The sequence below is a fragment of the Cydia pomonella genome, chromosome 6 (genome assembly GCF_033807575.1).
Source record: "Cydia pomonella isolate Wapato2018A chromosome 6, ilCydPomo1, whole genome shotgun sequence".
Taxonomy (NCBI): Eukaryota; Metazoa; Arthropoda; class Insecta; order Lepidoptera; family Tortricidae; genus Cydia; species Cydia pomonella.
This window is the reverse complement of record NC_084708.1, coordinates 18,328,062-18,346,687: the sequence shown is the minus strand read 5'-3', so window position 1 is coordinate 18,346,687 and position 18,626 is coordinate 18,328,062. Positions and strand designations below refer to the sequence as shown.

The following is an 18,626-nucleotide window of genomic DNA, read 5'->3' as shown; positions in this document are numbered from 1 at the left end:
ATTAGTGGAAGCGTTGTCCTCGCACAATGGAAACTGGCTTGGAAGCTCCTCTCGCTTTGGAGGTGGTTGCGCCCGCGCCAGTCCGCGCTCGCACTCGGCCGCACGCGCGCGCTCGAGCGCCATATTGAATTGTGACGCGTTGTCATGACAACCACGTAAACAGATCTTTGCCGCGTGTTTTTGAACTGCGTGAAGCTTAGTGCTGTGATTTAGTATTTGAATGCGATCGGATAGAGATCTTTTTACATTTTGAAGTGAGTGGGCATTACCAAATAATTATTTTTAGATTAACTTAATAACTGCTTACTAACTTTTAATCATAAGTATTCTAACTAAAGGGAAGAGATAACTTAAATACCTGTATTGTACCTACCTAATATGAGTAAAAATAAAGTAGGTACCTAAATTGATGTAGGTATACCTACCTATATACCTAATACGTATAGATAGGTAATGCCTAACTAATAGCTATATAAGACACCTATTTTCATTAAGGGATCTTTTCGAGCCAAGGCAGAAATATTTTTTAAAACTGATTTGTTTGTTACTAAAGCACAGCTTAGTGAAGGAAGCTTTGTTTAATAGCTTTGTGTGTTTCGTTGTAATGTCAAAATTAAGTACGAAAACGTAGGTATTGTTGCAATTTTCTTGATCATTGACTGATCCTATGTGATGATAAACCATAGAAGTTGGCCACGAGTTCGAATTCCAGCTCGTATGAATGAGTTTTTAACTCCCGACGCAAAAAGAGGGGTATTATATGTTTGACCGCTACGTGTGTCTATCTGTGGCACCGTAGCTCTAAAACGGGTGAACTGATTTTGATGCGGTTTTCTAGCGGTGGTTCTCACACATATATTATGAAAATCGGTTCACCCGCTTCATTGTGTCCAGGGTATTAAAAAAAAATCGGAACTAAACCAACCTACAAAAAATAATTAGACGAATATATCGTGCGGAAACCGGACTAAATAGGCTTGTTTTCCCTAAAGAAAGGGATGAAGAGGTCAGGTGTCGCATTCGTAAAAAAATCGATTGTCTTGTCAATTCTTAGGATTAGGCTGCCAAGCAGACCCCATGCTTCCCAACAGATCAAGATGAGGCTAGTCTCTATCATGTTAAGAAAAATATTATTAGGGCCATTTAAAAAAAACAATTGAGGTCATTTTAGAGACATTTTCTCGTTTAAGTCGTGGCAGAGCATTATCCGAAATGGTAGCGACTAAAAATCTACAAGTCTGACATGTGCTGTTCAATTATTATTATATATTAAATAATGTTGAGTGTTGTAGGTATTTCTTAATGGAAATGGAAAGTGGATTCGTCTAAAAACTAAAAATAGGTAGTGAGATATATCTACTACTAAGTAGGTATGTACTTTGCCCTTAGAGAGGCATGGGCCCGCAGCGGGCCGAAGCGGTCTATCAAATTTGAAATTTAAATACTTAATTAACTCAACGTTGTCATCGCAACAACTCAATAATGGTGTTTGGCACCAGGAGGGTTAAGGTACTTAAGAGGAAAGAGGACGATCATACAAACGTAGTCCTCATTTTCCTCCCAGGATATTGACGTTATGGAAAATATATTTACAGAATTATATGTACCTATTTTAGTTTGTGTGTATGTTTTTTTTAAATTATTATAAAAGTTAGGAGCAAAAACAAATTTCATACAAATTTTTAAATGTTCCTAATTCTTATAATTATAATATTGAACATATCGAAAAAAATCAAACGGTCGGGCATAGCTATATTTAAACCACATCAAATCACAGAGAGGAAAATGGGGACTTTTTGTATGGAAAGACGGTTTCGAGGCGGTCGTCCCCTTTCGTCTTAAAGTTCATAAGAGAAGATATGGCTGTTGCGCGGGTTTTTAGCTTTTACTCGTATCCATTTACTATAAACATATATTTATGTTAGAAGTGTTAGATCCCCCGGGTATGTCACTAGCTATTTTATACTAAAATTATACCTACTGCTTGCAACGATATAAGTACATAAGTACATACAATCAAAAATAAAGGAAAATTAGGCATGTTTTCGTAATTTTTCGCTATCTAGGCCACCTTAATTTTTTAAGGTTTTGAATGGGTTATAATAGCATTTGCCCTGTGTTAAAACGTGTAAACATCTAAACACGCGGCAGCGTGTCCAGCCAAGTTCAAAGAAAAAGGAACTGGCGACGCAGCAACCGTCTGTAATATTACACGAACCATTTCGAGCTACTATTGATCCCTTCACAACTTGAAACCTGAAATTTTGCACATTTATTCAAGCTTGACTAAAATACAAAATAACATAAACGTAGCTGAAATAGTTATTGATAAATTAACGTTTAAAAACGCCCGGGCGGTCTGTCCTGGGTTGTCGCATCAGCTGTAAGTTGGGCTCGCTCCAAGTCGCGGGTAGTAGCCAGGTTTTGGGTCTTCCACTGCATTTTCTGTTGCATGCTATAGTCAGCGCCTTCCTGACCACGTGATCTTCGAAACGTCTCATTTTGTGGCCATACCATCTAAGTCGGCTTTCGGTGATCGTAGCTGTGATGGGCGCAACTTTGTAACTCCCCTTGATATACTCGTTTCGTATTTTATCGAGTCTTGTTAAGCCTGCTGCCCATCTCGGCATCTTTATCCCTGCAACATGGACTTTGTTTTCGTGCACCTTCTTAATAGCCCAGCATTCAGCCCCGCACATGCATGCAGTCGGCATTCTAGCATCGCAAAGAACTCCCGTAACCTCCATCTTTGCTAGGCAGCATTCACGCTATGGGTTTACATCAGTTTCGATATAAGCATCAGCTGTCAGCATTGCTCCAAAGTACTTAAACTGAGTGACTTTGGGAAGTACATCGATGTAAATTGTGCTGGAAGTTGTGATGCCACCGCTAAAATTGCATTCCATGAGTTCAGTTTTAGTTCTGCTGATGCGAAGACCGCTGGTTTCGAGCACTACGTGTCTCCAGCGTTCGAGAGTAGCTGTTGTTACTAAGGACAATATCATCTGCATATAATATGCACCAGGGCAAGGGGGACTGGATGCATATCTGGCTAAGCTATATTATACCTAATTAAATTAAGCAATACACACTCAATATGACTAGATTGCGTGTTCACTTGTTCAGCACTTAAAAGGCAATAAAATAGGTAATATTAAGTAATAACACATCCCTCCGCTCCTACGCTGGAAGCATCAAATTAAAAACAAATATTCTACTTACTGGGTATGTCTATTGCCTTTAAACACGCTATCAGTGGCATCTTGATTTTAAATTATGAGTAATATCTACCTACTAATAGTTTTAAAAAATCACATTAAACTATTTTAAGCTCGGTATTCAGGAAATAGCTTTTTTAAATTGTTTTTCTACTAAGACTAAGTTTTTACACTCTATACTTACATGCACTAAAGTACCTTCGCACAGTTCGTACATTGTACAGTTGCCATCAGATAAATCGGAGTGGCCAAGGTGCTCACAAATATCGGAACACGCCTCTATTGTCAAGGCGTTTGAGTGCGTGTAAATTAAGATATTTTTAAGCACCTTGGCCGCTCCGATATGTCTGATGACGACTGTACCTGCCTATTGCAAGTTAAACTTCATCTTCAAATTTTAAAAGTAGGTACCTAAAGTGTGCGTATTTTTATGAATCGTAGGTAACTAATTTAACCTGTGCCGAAACATGCCTATTGAAAGCGTTAGTGTGGCAATGGTAAGACTGGTAAGAAAGCTAATCCTGTTAGGCTGTTAAGAAGCGTTGCCACCAGATAAAATGTTCATTACACACTATTAAGTTTCTATACACGTTACAAGTTTATTTCAACATTATTAGAAATTACAGACCATCCTCTCACTCGACTGTCCTTTCAAACGTTACGTAATCACTTCCTTCAATTCATTGTGTTCAAATTTTAAAATGATAAGGATATACATATAGAAATGTGCACAATCAAACATAATACTTTCAATAAACTTAGGCTGTTTTTTTATCAAACAATTTAAGGACCTTTGATTATTATACTTAATACCTATATGGCAAGTTGCCGCATTTGACTAGTTAGATTTCTAATACGACGTAGGCTTCGTCAATATATACGTAAACAAGCAAAAAAAAAAACATCCACAACACGCTTCGTCATCGTAATATACCGTAAACTCAGGTATCTTTAGTCCAAACTACTGTTCAGAACTATTGTCCAAATTCAAGTTCCAGTAAAATATGTATGAATATTTTTCAAATTATGTTGAGTATCTAATATAACTCCAAAATCAATGTAACGAGTATAAATCAAAAAGGCTCGTTAATAATAATAATCAACGTTAAAAACTGGATCATAGTTGTATTATAGGACTATAGTTACGTGAGTTGTACCTGTTTTTTTTATTGCCGTTACACTCGCTTTAAACTTTTGCTTGGGATTGGGAAAGCATGAGAGAGAAAATCGCATAAGACGTGTAATAAAGGAGTATTTGTATTGTATTTGTTGTATTTCAAAACTTCTTCAAATTTACATGGTTGATCTACTTTTAAGTCTGACTTTGGTCCTTCGAGCCGGACAGGGTCGCCGGCCCGTGGTTCTTTCTGTTCCGCCCGACGTAGAAATCGCACACACATCCGTCGGAATGGCGCCGGCGCTTGCGAAATGAAACAATTGCATATTTTATCCTCGTATCAATAATATCTTGTGAACCTTAATTTAATTAACCGTTTTGAGCACGCCTTTTGTTACAATCAGCTCGAGGTAACCTCGTTTAATGACTATAAATAAAGTAATAATCTGCGTGTTTTATGACTGTCCTGATTTTCGTAAAAGGAAAAGATCTCTTACACTCTATACGATTATACGGTATAAAAGAAACCCCTTCAGTAGGCAAGCACGCGACACAGGCAACCGTAGTATTTGACTTTGTCGCATGATAAGGCCCCCGCGACTTACATTCTTGTGGTGGCATATACAGGGTGTTTTGCTTGGTCACCTGCAATAATTTACGGAGTGAATATACAAGGTCATACTGAACAAGTTTTATTTTACTACGGGGCCAACCCCGAAATCGCAAAAAAAATTTTTCCGTGATTTCTGGATGGGTCCCATCGTAAAAATTGTTCAGTATTATCCATATATTCACACCATAAATTATAGCAGGTGACTAAAAAACACGCGGTATAATATTATATACTTATAATGACATTAATGACCTATTGGATACCTTATTGTTACCGCGCTATATTATTTCTGTCTTACATGCGACCAAAACAAATAAAGCCATAAATCGCATGTACTTTGACATTATATAAATATTTAAGACTTGCCACTCGTCAAAGCCAAGTCTTTTGTGTAGTAATAATAGAACTTAGCACTGATCGACTTAACGGCCATATACCTAGTTATTTGATAGGTGTAATGTAGAAATTATTTCCGATATCTAATCTTTGTGGGACGGAGCGAATCAGATCACAAATTACGTATTTTCTGATTAATATTTGCAAGTACTAACGCAATTCGTCTTTTGTTGCTCTCCCGTCTACCGTAGTAGGCGATTGCACCCAAAGATGTTTCAGGACAATTACACAATGATTATTTCAGTAATCGTCCCAAAGCCGCATAACAATGTCTCTGCAATTGTTGTCAGTTCGAATATCATGTTCGGTAACCGCGAACTTGACGAGCGGATTAGGCCACTGGCACACCACTAGTTTGTACAGCACATTGACTCTTCGCATGTCTGTAATGGCACTAATGGCCGCGTTCACTCAGTAAGTCAGTACATTAAAGTTATTAAAAATCCGCAAGTGTAATTAATTCATTTAAATCTAATTTCAATATAAATTATTTATATATAATTTCATAAATAGTGAAAACAAATTATCATAATTTTTTTTTTATAAAATATTTTGAAATTAATATATATTACATCATTTGAATAAATTATTTAAATTCTAGTTTAATTAGAGCTGTGGATTTTTATTCCCTATATTTGTAAGTAATGTATTTTTTATCACGTTTACTTGAATATAATATACGTAACATTGAAGTTTATACGTCATGTTGACTTATTTGCTGGTTACTAAGTGGATATTTAAGAAGGATCAACTGAGACAGCGGCAAAATACAAAAAGCTTCATTGAAAGCAAGCGAGCCACTTTATGATAAATTACAATTAATGTGGGCATGCACTTTTGCAGCTCGCTGTATATATTTTAAGTATACGATTCTTCATTTAGCGTATCCATTCCAATTATGGTACAAACAAATTCAAATGTGTATGAAACCAAATGAAGCCGATACTGGTAATGCCTACACCGTGCCTCTGTTCTCGTCAGTGTGTCCGTCTTCATTGCACAATGATCCGTAACATCACGTGACGTAACGCCGGCCGCAATGAGGCTGCGCATACGTCCCGAGATAAATCGATAGATATCGGACATCGTATTGTATTATGTATGGTGAAATGGTGATGCGAGCTGCCGGTTGTTCATAATACATTTGTCTCCGCTGTGAATGTGGGTCCCAAATGAATGAGTAACTTACATATATATTTTTTTTAAATTCTTGACTTTCGTATCAATAAAAATGTATTTTAAATCGAATAGTAAGTCTTAAAAATACCTTACGCCTCCTGGTCTAATCGGTAGTGGCCTAAGAAGCAGGAGGTCCCGAGTTCGAATCCCGGCAAGGGCATTTATTTGTGTCTTTATCACGAATATTTATTTATTCTTGTGTTATGGATGTTATGTATGTATCTAAGTGTGTATTTATGCCATAGTGCCCATACACCCATAGTACAAGCTTTGCTTAGTATGGAGCTAGGTCGATCTGGGTGCCCATATATTTATGTATATAAAATATTAAAATTAAATATTATGTTATTCATCTAAAAGCTGTACGAATTAATACAGTCAGGGTGTTTACCTACTACATTCTCCACTAATTCTGAAAAGTGTTCCTGAAAGTTGCTACCTATTTCTAGTGAAGGTTAAAATGTAGAAAATCTTGACACATTTGAAATTATGTAACATTGATAACAAAAGTAGAAGCTGTTTAATTTGTTAAAAAAAATACAAAAAACAAAACTCTTTCTCATCTCAATATCAATCTATGCAGTAGTAGGTAGTGAATCTGTTAATAAAGTGTATTTTGTATCTCTACAACAATTTATTTCTCATTCTTTAACCACTCTCACTAAACTAAAAAAACTTCAAGCAACGCGCTGTTTTCATTGCTTGGTTATTTAAGACGATAGTCAATCATTTATTGTCTCTCACAACCCCTTTCTTCTCCTTAACCATGCGGTATGCGTGAAGGTTTACAATAGCCAATAGCTCATTCTATTTCCTGGTGGTTCCCGACAGTCGATACGCTCGGTAAGCGTTGTGAATTAGTCCGATGAGGTAATGAGGGGTGTCCGATTCTTGCATGAGCCCGATTGTTAGACAACGTGGCGATCGTGTCATAATGACGGGTTATTAATGAGATCTCACCTATGTGCGATAAAGATGAATAATGAATGAGGTTAAGCATAGGTTAAGAAGGGACAGAGAAAGTATATCTAATTACTTGCAATGGTACGTCTATTGAATGCTATGGACTGTGAAAGAACTTCAATTAAGTGCCCGAATATAGAAGAAAGTAACCTATTAACCGTTTTTCTCGCCGATAGTGCTAGATTCCATAAAACAAAGTACATAATACGTACTTACGTCATCAAGTTTTCCAGGCACGATTTGTTATTTTTGTAAACATACAAATGCAAAAAATACAACACGCAATGCGCAATGGCATATTAGTATGTGATAATTGACTGAGTTTAGATACCTACCCATAGCACACAAATGCGAAAACGTAGTAATTAGGCATACTTACTGTATTCCTTTCGCAGCCACGAGGCTGACAGTACAATGCTGCATTTCCAAAGAAGATAATTTATAGGAATTTCATAACATACCTACTTGCCTCGTGTCCTGTGTCATTTCATAATTAGGTACTTTTACTGGCTATCGTAGGTGAAGTAAAATTAATCGAATGGAATGTAATGCAAACGGAGGAAGCTTCGGAAAATGCTTGAAATATGCTAATTCATTATCGATAGCTATAGCGGCATGTTTATGTTCTTCCTGCTCCTACTTACTTCTTAGATTTAATCGACCAACTACGATACTCGTACCTAATTGTATCTTGTCATGAATATGCGAGCGTGTATGTGTAACCTGTAATTAGTGAAACCATAGAGAAATAAGTAAACTATAGACAGTTCACTATATCTAGTTCATAGATAAAACCCACTCCCAATAATAGTTATAAACGAGCTTTCTGAAAGCGTATTTGTATTACACAAGTATTCAGTTTTAAACAACATTTCAGTTTGAAACTTATTAACAATACGATTTACCATTATAGTGTATTATTAAGTAAGAAAACTCATATATGGCGTGAGCACTAAGCTTAATTATTTCTCTTTTATATACGTTGGAACTTAACCAGTAGCCAGCCAGTAACCACTTAGGAATTCAAACGTCTGGCTAAGAATATTTTGCGCAAGAACAATTCCCTCGGATTCTTTATGACACTGCTGCGTATTATATGTTTACGTTTTATCCTTATCCTTATTAGTATATATAGGTAATAAGTTAAATTGCACATTAAAACACCTGACTCTTCGTCTCACAACGAAAAAAAAAATAGAAAAAAGAAAAATACATTTTGTATGGAGAGACCAAAGTGTATTTAAAAAATTTGAAATTAAATTACATTGGTATTATAGTGGCAGAGACTATATTAAGCGGGTGCGCCGTAGAAAAATATAACTTCGACGAAATAAGGAACATCCTTATATATTGGTATATATTTAATTTATTTCAATTATATTGGGCGCCTTGTATAGAAATAAAACAAATCTATCGTTAGACCTAATCTTGGCTATTAATGTTAATACCTATAGATAGGTAGTTCATCATTGCATTCATTAACGACGGCATCATGTTACTCATTTAACTTTTTCCTGTCAATGTAACAAATAGTAGACACCAGAAGTTCCTCAGTTATACAACAGACAGCTCGGACAAGCATATCAAATCGGCCAATGGAAATGCGAAAATGATTAGCTTCAGTACACCTGCCCTGCTCCTGAAAGTTGTTTGCTCAAATCTATTGGTAACGAGCGTTAAGAAACGCTCCGATTTTGCGTAAGTGCAAGTATCGGGGCGCTGCTAGTTTTGCATTTTAATAAGTGCAAGCAATTAAGAAATCGCATGCGTGCGATACTATTAGTTTGCTGTTATGTACGCTATGGCAATAGCACAGATGGCGTACCCACTAGAAGGTGCATATAGGGTGACTCGCGGTCACAACATGCGGACTGAATTACGAAAGTTTGTGATTTGTTATGGCAGGGAAACATCTCTTTTTAAGTGCTTATTTTTATTAAAAAGGGATTTCTGCTATTTTCACATAAGCTTCGTAAAAGGTTCCAACACTCATGTATCTGTATTTATAATTATCAACATAATGATTCCTAGAGCTAAACTGGGCTGCTGAAGTATAACACGATGTCGGATATAATTATTAAACTGGGCCGTGCGGGTGGTATTGTACAAAAAATATAAGTAAGCCTATTTATGAAACTATTGACGACCGGTTTGGCCTAGTGGGTAGTGACCGTGCCTACGAAGCTGATGGTCCCGGGTTCAAATCCTGGTAAGGGCATTTATTCGTGTGATGAGCATGGATATTTGTTCCTGAGTCATGGGTGTTTTCTATGTATTTAAGTATTTATAAATATTTATATATTATATATATATCGTTGTCTAAGTACCCTCAACACAAGCCTTATTGAGCTTACTGTGGGACTTAGTCAATTTGTGTAATAATGTCCTATAATATTTATTTACTATGAAGAGCCTGTGAGGGGTAGTCTATGGACAATAGGCAATAGTGTCTTTGTCGTGTCGTGGGAGTCGAGTGTTCTCGCGAGTATCGCACGCCGTTAATTACAGCTATTAACACAGTCGTGGGCCGAATAGTTTTATTATTTCCAATCTGAATTGGTAAATATTTAAATACCATCCCTAAATTATGCAAGGATGTCTATAGTGGTTAACGAACGTTCTGCAATCTTGATGACATATGTGTCAATAGAACGTTTATTCCTTGTCTGAGCTATTAATGATTAGCATTCGATGCCGTTAGATCGATTACCAATGATTACGGATAAGCGACGTCTGACCGCTGATTCACTGAATCATAATTTATTTGATGTTGCGGTGCCTGTGATCTGGCAAACCCAAGAAGCTTGCTTGCTGTCGATTGCACCAAAGAGAGTTGATTGTAATAGAGACGTAATAAAATCTAAGAAAAATATTTGCCTCTTAGTTTGATATCTAAAACAAATAGCGCTGTACTGTGCCATATGTTTTGCGGTCACTGAATTGTCAAACGGTAACTTTTGACAATCAGAGTTTGTACATTTGAGGAAGAGTTGGTTGCAGTTTGATCACAGTTTTTCTGCAAGACGAATCCCTTGAAACAAGCTCAATAACTACCTAAGCAATTTATCCTGTAGAAAGAGAGATAGAAACTGCTTGCCTTAAATTTTTGTTACGTGTAGGTATTCTTCAGTATTATTAACGTATTACTTATAGTCAGACTACTACTGTGTGTACTGTGGGGTTAGGTTGATTTGTGTAAGATTGCCCCATATTATTTATTTATATAGTTTTTTCTTTTTTGGGAAAATCTAGACGAAGTCATCTGTGGACTTGAGATGGGAATGCTCGGCACTCGGTTTTGTAATTAGAAAAACGTTAATTTACCGTTAACGAGAAACGAATGAACCTTGACAATTCAGTGCAATCGTTGCGTATTTGAAAATTTCAAAGTTTCAAAAAGCTTTGTTCCAATATTTACTTACTAAAATGTTAAACTTCTTTATGTACTTTTGGTTAATGTAAATTAACCTTAATCAAATTTTTTCGTTTATTTTTTTCAGAAGAACTCCAACAACATTAGTTAGCAAAGACTACATTAAGATGGAGAAGGACAAGATAGTATTCAAGGTAAGTTTTTTTGCAACTAGAAATGAGTTCAATTATGTTCGACGCAATTTATTAAGTACTGTACTGTAAATTGAGTTTCCGGGTCCGGGTACTTTGGACGACAAACTTCAGTCTTTCATTCCTCAAATCTTATAAATTGTATGATAAGATAAAATATAATTGAGTAGTCGGTATTTATGTTTCTTCTAAGCTATATGATATTATACGAGTTGCAAATAGCTATAGTATCCGTTAAAATTATTGTTAAAAGAAACCATCCCACCCACCAAAAACATTTCTTCCATTTAAAATTTGGCCAAGATGAGATCATATAGCTCTCACAGTCCACTCAAAAAGTTATCAGATCTCATCAAGAGCCAAGCTTCTGACTCTACACGCCCTAACTCTACAAGCCCTAATTTAATAAACTCTTAAAAATATGTGGCTTGGCATTGGCTTCGTATAACAGAAAATTAATGAACAGTAAATAATTTTTTCACCTTACGCCCATGTGACGGTAGCGATATATGCCCTTGCGCTTTGCTTGATTCGCCTTGGCTACTCTTAAATAAGCAAACCGATGAGAATCGGGTTCTATAGAGGCCTGGCTACTGATAGCGAGAGATTTACACAAGGAATTTACTAAACTTAACATATCTTGCACCCCATATACACACGTGTATCGTGCAATCACAATGCAAATTTATGATACGATACTACGCCCGCGTTAAATTCACTGTCTTAATTAAATTCCACGTTTTACTGGCACTGTCGAACCGCTGACAAATTAATAACATGTCATTGAATAATATAGATCGGGAGTCGTGCGTACTAAGAAGGTGCGCCTTTTAGTGGGACGTAATAGGCGGTAACGGTGGCACGGAAATTCTTACCAAATTAAGTAGATTTTCTTTGTCTTGGCTTTTTAATACTACAAGAATGAAAGGGGCGTAGAGTATATTTTACCACAAGGATACAACACAAAAATGGGGTTGGCAACTATCATGTAGATTACCTTCCAACATCTCTGCTCCACCACGCACAACAGTAACAGTCATCGGAAAACTCATTCAATTGTTTACCTACTGTGTTCTCGGGCCACAAATTCTCAATTTACACCGGTTTTCATGGCTTGTTGGTAATGGGCTGGCTGTTAAATCCATATAAATTACAGGCTGGCCCAAAAATAAGTTACAAAATTTTTTTAGGTATCTTTTTCTAACTTACATGGCTTTTACTTTACAAAATGTCTTTAAAAACGAAAAGTACCTACAATCATATATCTGAAACAAAACATATTATCTTCAAAATATTCTCCTTTGAGTTTGATACACAAACGCAAAACTTTGTTAAGATTACACATAAAAGAAAAATGTCAACGTATTTTTGGATCAATCTGTAGGATAAACCTGTGATTAGATTTCCTTTTTCAATATCTTAGTCTTTCATGCGAATCTCAAGCTAACAAGAAGGTAATACACCTAGTTAGCGCAGTTTATACAACAAACGGGGTAATAAATGCAATGTCAACTGATGCAATAGATAGTCTGACACGTCGTGTCGTACCTATTGCACACTCACGGTTCAGAGGACAATTCAATTAGCATAATAATGACAGAAACAGAACTGACCATTTACAGGCGAAGTGCAAACAACTCATTGAAACTTATTTCGACCAACTTATGCTCATAGTACACACTAATGTTCAAAAGAATAATGACTAACTCAGTCAACTAATGTAGGTTTTAGTGGACAATACATGTATGTATTATTTTCGGAGTTTAAAAGCATCAACTAACCTATTTGGTTCTGCTTTTAAGCGTGTTACTTATGTGTTGCATTAGGTATAACAACAGGATGTTAGGTTACATTTTCTATTGTTACGTCATGTGGCCATAAGAGGCTCATCAAATACCTATAAAACATAACAAGAGGGTATCGTGAAAGTTCCGGTCCGGTACACTTCATACTTAACATTAGATTGATCTTCCTATATTCATCGTTCCAGTACTGGTGCGAGACTTCGATGATATATGTCTAATACGAAAGTTTATATATAATAATCGGATTGTGGTTGTAGTGTGGCTATTTTGTGTATTATAAAAAATGTATTATAAATAATACCTAAATAATCTAAATATGTTAAACGATTCATTTTTGCCCAACTTAGAGAGTAAATTTACCCATTGGAAAATCATACAAAACAAATAAATATATATACATAGAAAAAGTTTATTTCAATATACGTTTGGTTATTTGTTTACTAACGATTTACATAGGACTAACTATTTTTCTCGTGAAAGATTTTAGAATTTCCTATTCTCGAGGGCAAAGCTGGAGAGTTTTAGAATATAGATTTACTTAATCTTCATTGTAAAAATAGGAAGTTGAATACTATCAAGCATTCTTTGACAAGCAAGTGTTGTCCAAACTATGTAATATGTATCTAATTAAAATATTTATTATTTATTATAATACAGTGGTAGGATCGGTGCAATGTGCAATTATTACATTTTATTAAAATGACAGTGTTCCCTGGTAGTTATGTAGATATAGTTATCAGAACTCCAATCTTTTAAAGGACAAGGCTGTGCAAAAAGTCAGTCGTAGGATGAAGCCCTGCGTCCCTTGTGTCACGTCACGAGTCATCAAGGCACGCCGGGTCGTGCGGGCGGTGCATTCCTCGCATGCCGACGCATACGCACCAAGGCTCTGCGTTCACCGGACAATTTTGAGCGACCAATTAAGTTGATATCGAAAATAAACTAGTAGATAATCGTTCCTGGATCATGGGAGCGGCGTTGTTGATCTGGTTGACTCCTGTCCGAAGGATCCGACGGGAATATTATTTTTGGACACACACACACAGTATGGTTTTAATATAGTGAGAGCATAAATGATGAAGTTTAAGTAGATGTTTATAGCCCGAGTCCAGATACCTCCCTAGAATCTCTTTTTGATACAAACGTATAGTCAGCATCAAATTGGTAACGACAGCCGAAGTGGCCAAGTATATCGTAACACACCTTTGTTATCATATAAATAAATATTTGTACCAATTTGTACCGATATAGTCTGTACCTGCATGACATTCATGCCGATAGACACTATATAATATTTAATATTTTTATATCATATCTCTAAGTCATTAAAGTTAGTTAGGAAATATTACTTATAAATAAGCTATTACAAACATACTCATGTACTCTTTTACTTCTTGATACCACTGATGTCAAACATAAAAGCATCCTTCTCTTACTGCTGTCTATTTAGTTACTTGTAAGGTTCTAGTAATTAACGTTGGTATCATGCCAATATTCCTGCAGCATTATGAATTTATATTACTTTAATTAGCAATATACTAATACTTCTAATCTTAAGTACTATATCTAAAGTTGATATATGTCTCTCGTTAAAACTTTAACATGGGATCAATTAAAATTAAACGCTCGGTACGCGAAACCGTCTCTCGAGCCACTGCAACTGCACTAAGTGCAACAGGTGAGTTCGCAACGTTTATCACCCACTTTACCTCTTGCTCACCAGTCTAAGCTTGACCTCTGGTTAGGCATATTAGGTACCTTCGGATCAAGTTGTACTATGGTTGAGCTTTATATTCGACTCAAAATAAATAGATAACCTGTGCAGGAATGATTAATCGTCTTCCCGCTAAGAAGGCATTTCAAACCGGCTCATAAACTTCGAAGTTATACACTTAAACGCTCTTACACGCTGAATAGTCAGGCGTCGAGATAAAAATAATTTAGCTTTTTGGCTAGTATAGTAACAATCTTTTTGTTTTTTATTTGACAATTACCGTTGTTGGCCGGTTGTAAACAAGTTCTGCGCCGTGGCCGTCGCAGGTCGCAGTTGAGGCGAATGACATTCCTCTATACTCTTTTTTTTTATCGAGACGCAAGTGGAAAACACCTTGAATTAAATGCCTTAAAGTGATGTCATTACTAGAGGATGTAAATTTTAGAAGCGGCCATGTTCGCTTCGAACAAAGTAAATAAGTAAACAGGTGTCAAAGACGTGTAGGTCAGGCAATTTTAAATTTGAAACCGAGAGTCCTGGGTTCAAATCCTGACCCTTCGTTTCAATGAAGTTTGGAGAGAAAATTACAGGATTTTTGAATTTCCATTAATTAGGGCTTTAGCAACAAAAAAAAAAAATGTGAGGTAAAATCTTGAAATAAGAGTAAGTCCAGTATTCAAATCGCATTGGGCCAGCATGTGGTCTATGGCACATTTGTTGGCCCTGAAGTGCTGTTTTACCCATTAATGGCTAGCTGTACACACTCCGGCGCAGGCGGATAAACAGACAGACGATGATAACAGACCATTATTATCATTGGACACGGATAACAGATAAGCGATAAACTATACTAAATTATCACGGAACTAAACAATAAAAGTTTAGGAGTACATAATATTTTTTCCAATTTCTATTATTTGTATTAGCTAAGTACTAACATTGTACTAATTGTAATCTAATGAGAACACAATAAGAATTTGAACGAGGTAAAATAATTGAAAGCCAAGGATTTCCGTGAAATCTCAGATAACAGGGAAACCAATGTTGATCAAATAGTTTGATTTTAAAGCACAAGTTACTTAGTAACTTATCTTATAAAATGACTTAAATGACCTTGTCTACTAGGCCTTTTCTTCTCTATTCATCAAAAATTAAGTGATTTTAACATTAAACGCAAATAAACTAGTTACAAACTTACCGTATGTAATAAACATAGTCAGAGCAAAAAACGGATTCCTAACAAGGTAAATGTGTAACATACCTACATAAGAACTATGTCTGTTCGAGTGAGGCGAACTGTATGGAACTGTTCCGGCAGGACGTTTTTGTTGAGCAATGAAGCATTAGTTAGTAAACCTTATTTTCTCAACCTCGTATCTATTCCAGAAGTTCGTTTGAAAACTGAACTTTATATTCTATGCCCTAAAGTTGCTTATTTAAATGTATGGATATTAAGAAGCGAGATTAGGATAGCTAGTAGTCGAAGCATTAGTACAATTCGGAGGTGCGGTGCCCAATGAGACGTGAATCGTTATACCATGAGCTGTTAAGTAGCCATCCGGCAACAAACCTTACTTAGCACGAATGTCACGACCACGGCTCAAGTAGCGACATTCCTAAAATGCCCATACTTATCACGTAACTACTGTACTTAGATCTAATTAATCGCTACATTAAAAGATGCTAATCGTTGCTGTTGATTTGTAATTAATTAAGAACTTAATGGATGCTTCTAGCCTTTTAACTACGGATATTGATAAATTATTTAATAATCGATAGCGGTTTGCGTTCATCACACATCATTATTGCGTTTATATTTTAGGAAAATATTTTTTTTTTCTCAAAAATGGACGGCAACGTCGACTTCGCCGTTTAGAAAATAGGTCGCGAAGTGCGTAGTTTATGGTCAATCAAAAATGAAAAAGTTAAAAACATTGCAGTCTCGATTTCAGAACTGGAATGTTCCATACAAATTGCATTATTTGTCAAGTTCCAAACTTTTTAAAAGTTGAATTGGCCATATCAAATGAAGGCATAGGTCTATCAAAACGCCAAACAGATGATCAATATATTATAATGTTGGTACCGCGACTATTTAGGTGTCTCAAATAGGTTGGTGTATTTTCGCCAGAATTTATTTTTGAATTAAAAAAAAATAAAAAGGCGGCAAAGCAAATCTTTTCAATTGTTTTTACTTTTTTCTGTAAAATATATAAGAACGTTGATTCTTTGAAGATATCTTATTTTGAAGTTATAATTTCAAGAAAATGAGTGCTAGTTCGAGTGACGAAGACATGGAATGTTCGACACCTCCAGAATTAAAAGATAAGGCGAATTCTGTAATAAATAATTAAATTTCTAAGTGTTTATTTTTAATAAAATTAATATTCGATTACTAATTGTTTTCTTGCACCATTTTTGAGAAAATCACTATATATGACTCGGAGGGAAGGCTACTTGCTAGCTTCGGATTCAATTAAACGAACTCCCAAGGTCGTCCGTTTAAAACGAATCCTCAGCCTGCAAGTAGCTACTTCCCGTCCTCGAGAATAATGTACTAATACGGCACGCATTTGTTCGTGTTGGTATTAAACAGCCCACAAGAAGCCCCCTTTATACGTCGTTCAAGCCGTACAACGAGTTTCGGCTGATCGGCTGACAAATTGAACTTGACAAGTTAATTGAAACAAGATGAGTGATGTAGTGTGGGTTTTGTTCCTTGAAAATCTCATTAGCAAAGCATGGTCGAACTCTATTACCTGTTATTTTGTTTGCCGATTTAATAAAAATACATGTTTTGAAGTAAATTATTATAGGAATTGAGTCGGTATTTTTCTAAACGTCATAAAAATTAAATAGGACTAGGTTCTTAATTGGGTTGAATAAGTTGAATGTTTTTACTTTTATTTTCAGGTATAATCCGATAATAATAATAGTGTAGTACTGCCGTCGGTTCCTTATTCTGCGGCTGTCACCACCGGCAGCTTGGGCCTTGTCCCGCTGCTGGCGCCACCCTAGGTTAGGTTTTTTATAATGTGGTTGTGGTTTTATACATTTTTTGCATTGTTTTGTAAGTGCTTTTATATTTTATTACTTTTATATTCATATTATAAAGGACCTAATCTAAGATCAAAAACAAAAATTAATAAAGGATATAGCTAAGTCATAAGAATGAACAAGTGTTAATATTTGAGCCAAAGACCAATTCCAGTTGAGATATGCCATTCCCTTCGTAGGTATGTACCAGTGTGATAAACTGATAAATGATAATATCAAATGCGCTCGTACGAATTTATGATGTCTTAACTAAGAATTAATTAGATATTAACAGCTTACAATCCAGAGCGAATGGCAGTTTAACAATTAGTAGCCACATAAATTTATGAGCTTACTCATGCGCAACACGTGCATTCAAAAAGCACAGTGTCCTATATGGTTAATACAGGGTTAATATTACTACTATTACTAGTCTGTATTTAGCTTGCCATTACCTAACCTATTAATTACTTGTCAAGTGCTCTAATGTCTATTGTATTCTAATATGTTTATATCTGTTTAAGAACACTAAGGCTAATCTGGTCACGACCTCTTCTCGGTGACATTGCATATTATATAGTGCATGAGTAATTTGAAATCCGAAAGATTGATGATTTTTATTGTATTGGCTTCTGAGCTCGGAATAAACGGCGTCATCCTGTTTTTCTTTCACTATAAAGACTTGCGAACTATCGTTTTCTCTCTGTGTATGTTATAGTGAGCGGATGCTACGTTATTTTTCACGGTTTAAGCTTTAGGTATACATCTGTAATTAAGTGAAATGTTCATCGAGTCTTGTGTCACGCCGGAGTGTTTAACTGATTTGACCTGCCTGGGCCGTGAGGACATTTATTGTCAGCAGTCGGTGTTGCGTAGTGTTCACATTTGCATTTAAGAAACGAAGATGTTTTACTCGTGAATAATAAGAGTTAATTGACATCTTTATTATTTGGTCACAATTTTCAGTTATTATCCTCCAAAAAATATTAATTAAACGAAAGCGTATTTAATGATTGCAAAA

General features: G+C 35.8%; 1 protein-coding gene across 2 annotated transcripts in view; it reads left to right on the top strand.

The window, feature by feature from the left end:
• Positions 1-88: 88 nt before the first annotated feature.
• LOC133519203 (uncharacterized) overlaps positions 89-18,626 on the top strand; it is a 140,491-nt gene continuing 121,953 nt past the window's right edge. Inside the window, exons 1-2 of one of the 2 annotated variants that reach the window (XM_061853194.1) lie at positions 89-254; positions 10,990-11,053. In XM_061853194.1, coding sequence (XP_061709178.1) covers positions 11,027-11,053 — 27 coding nt within the window. In that variant the 5' untranslated portion in view covers positions 89-254; positions 10,990-11,026. Of the gene's footprint in view, positions 255-10,986; positions 11,054-18,626 lie in introns of both variants that reach the window. The other variant, XM_061853193.1, reaches the window with a different exon arrangement.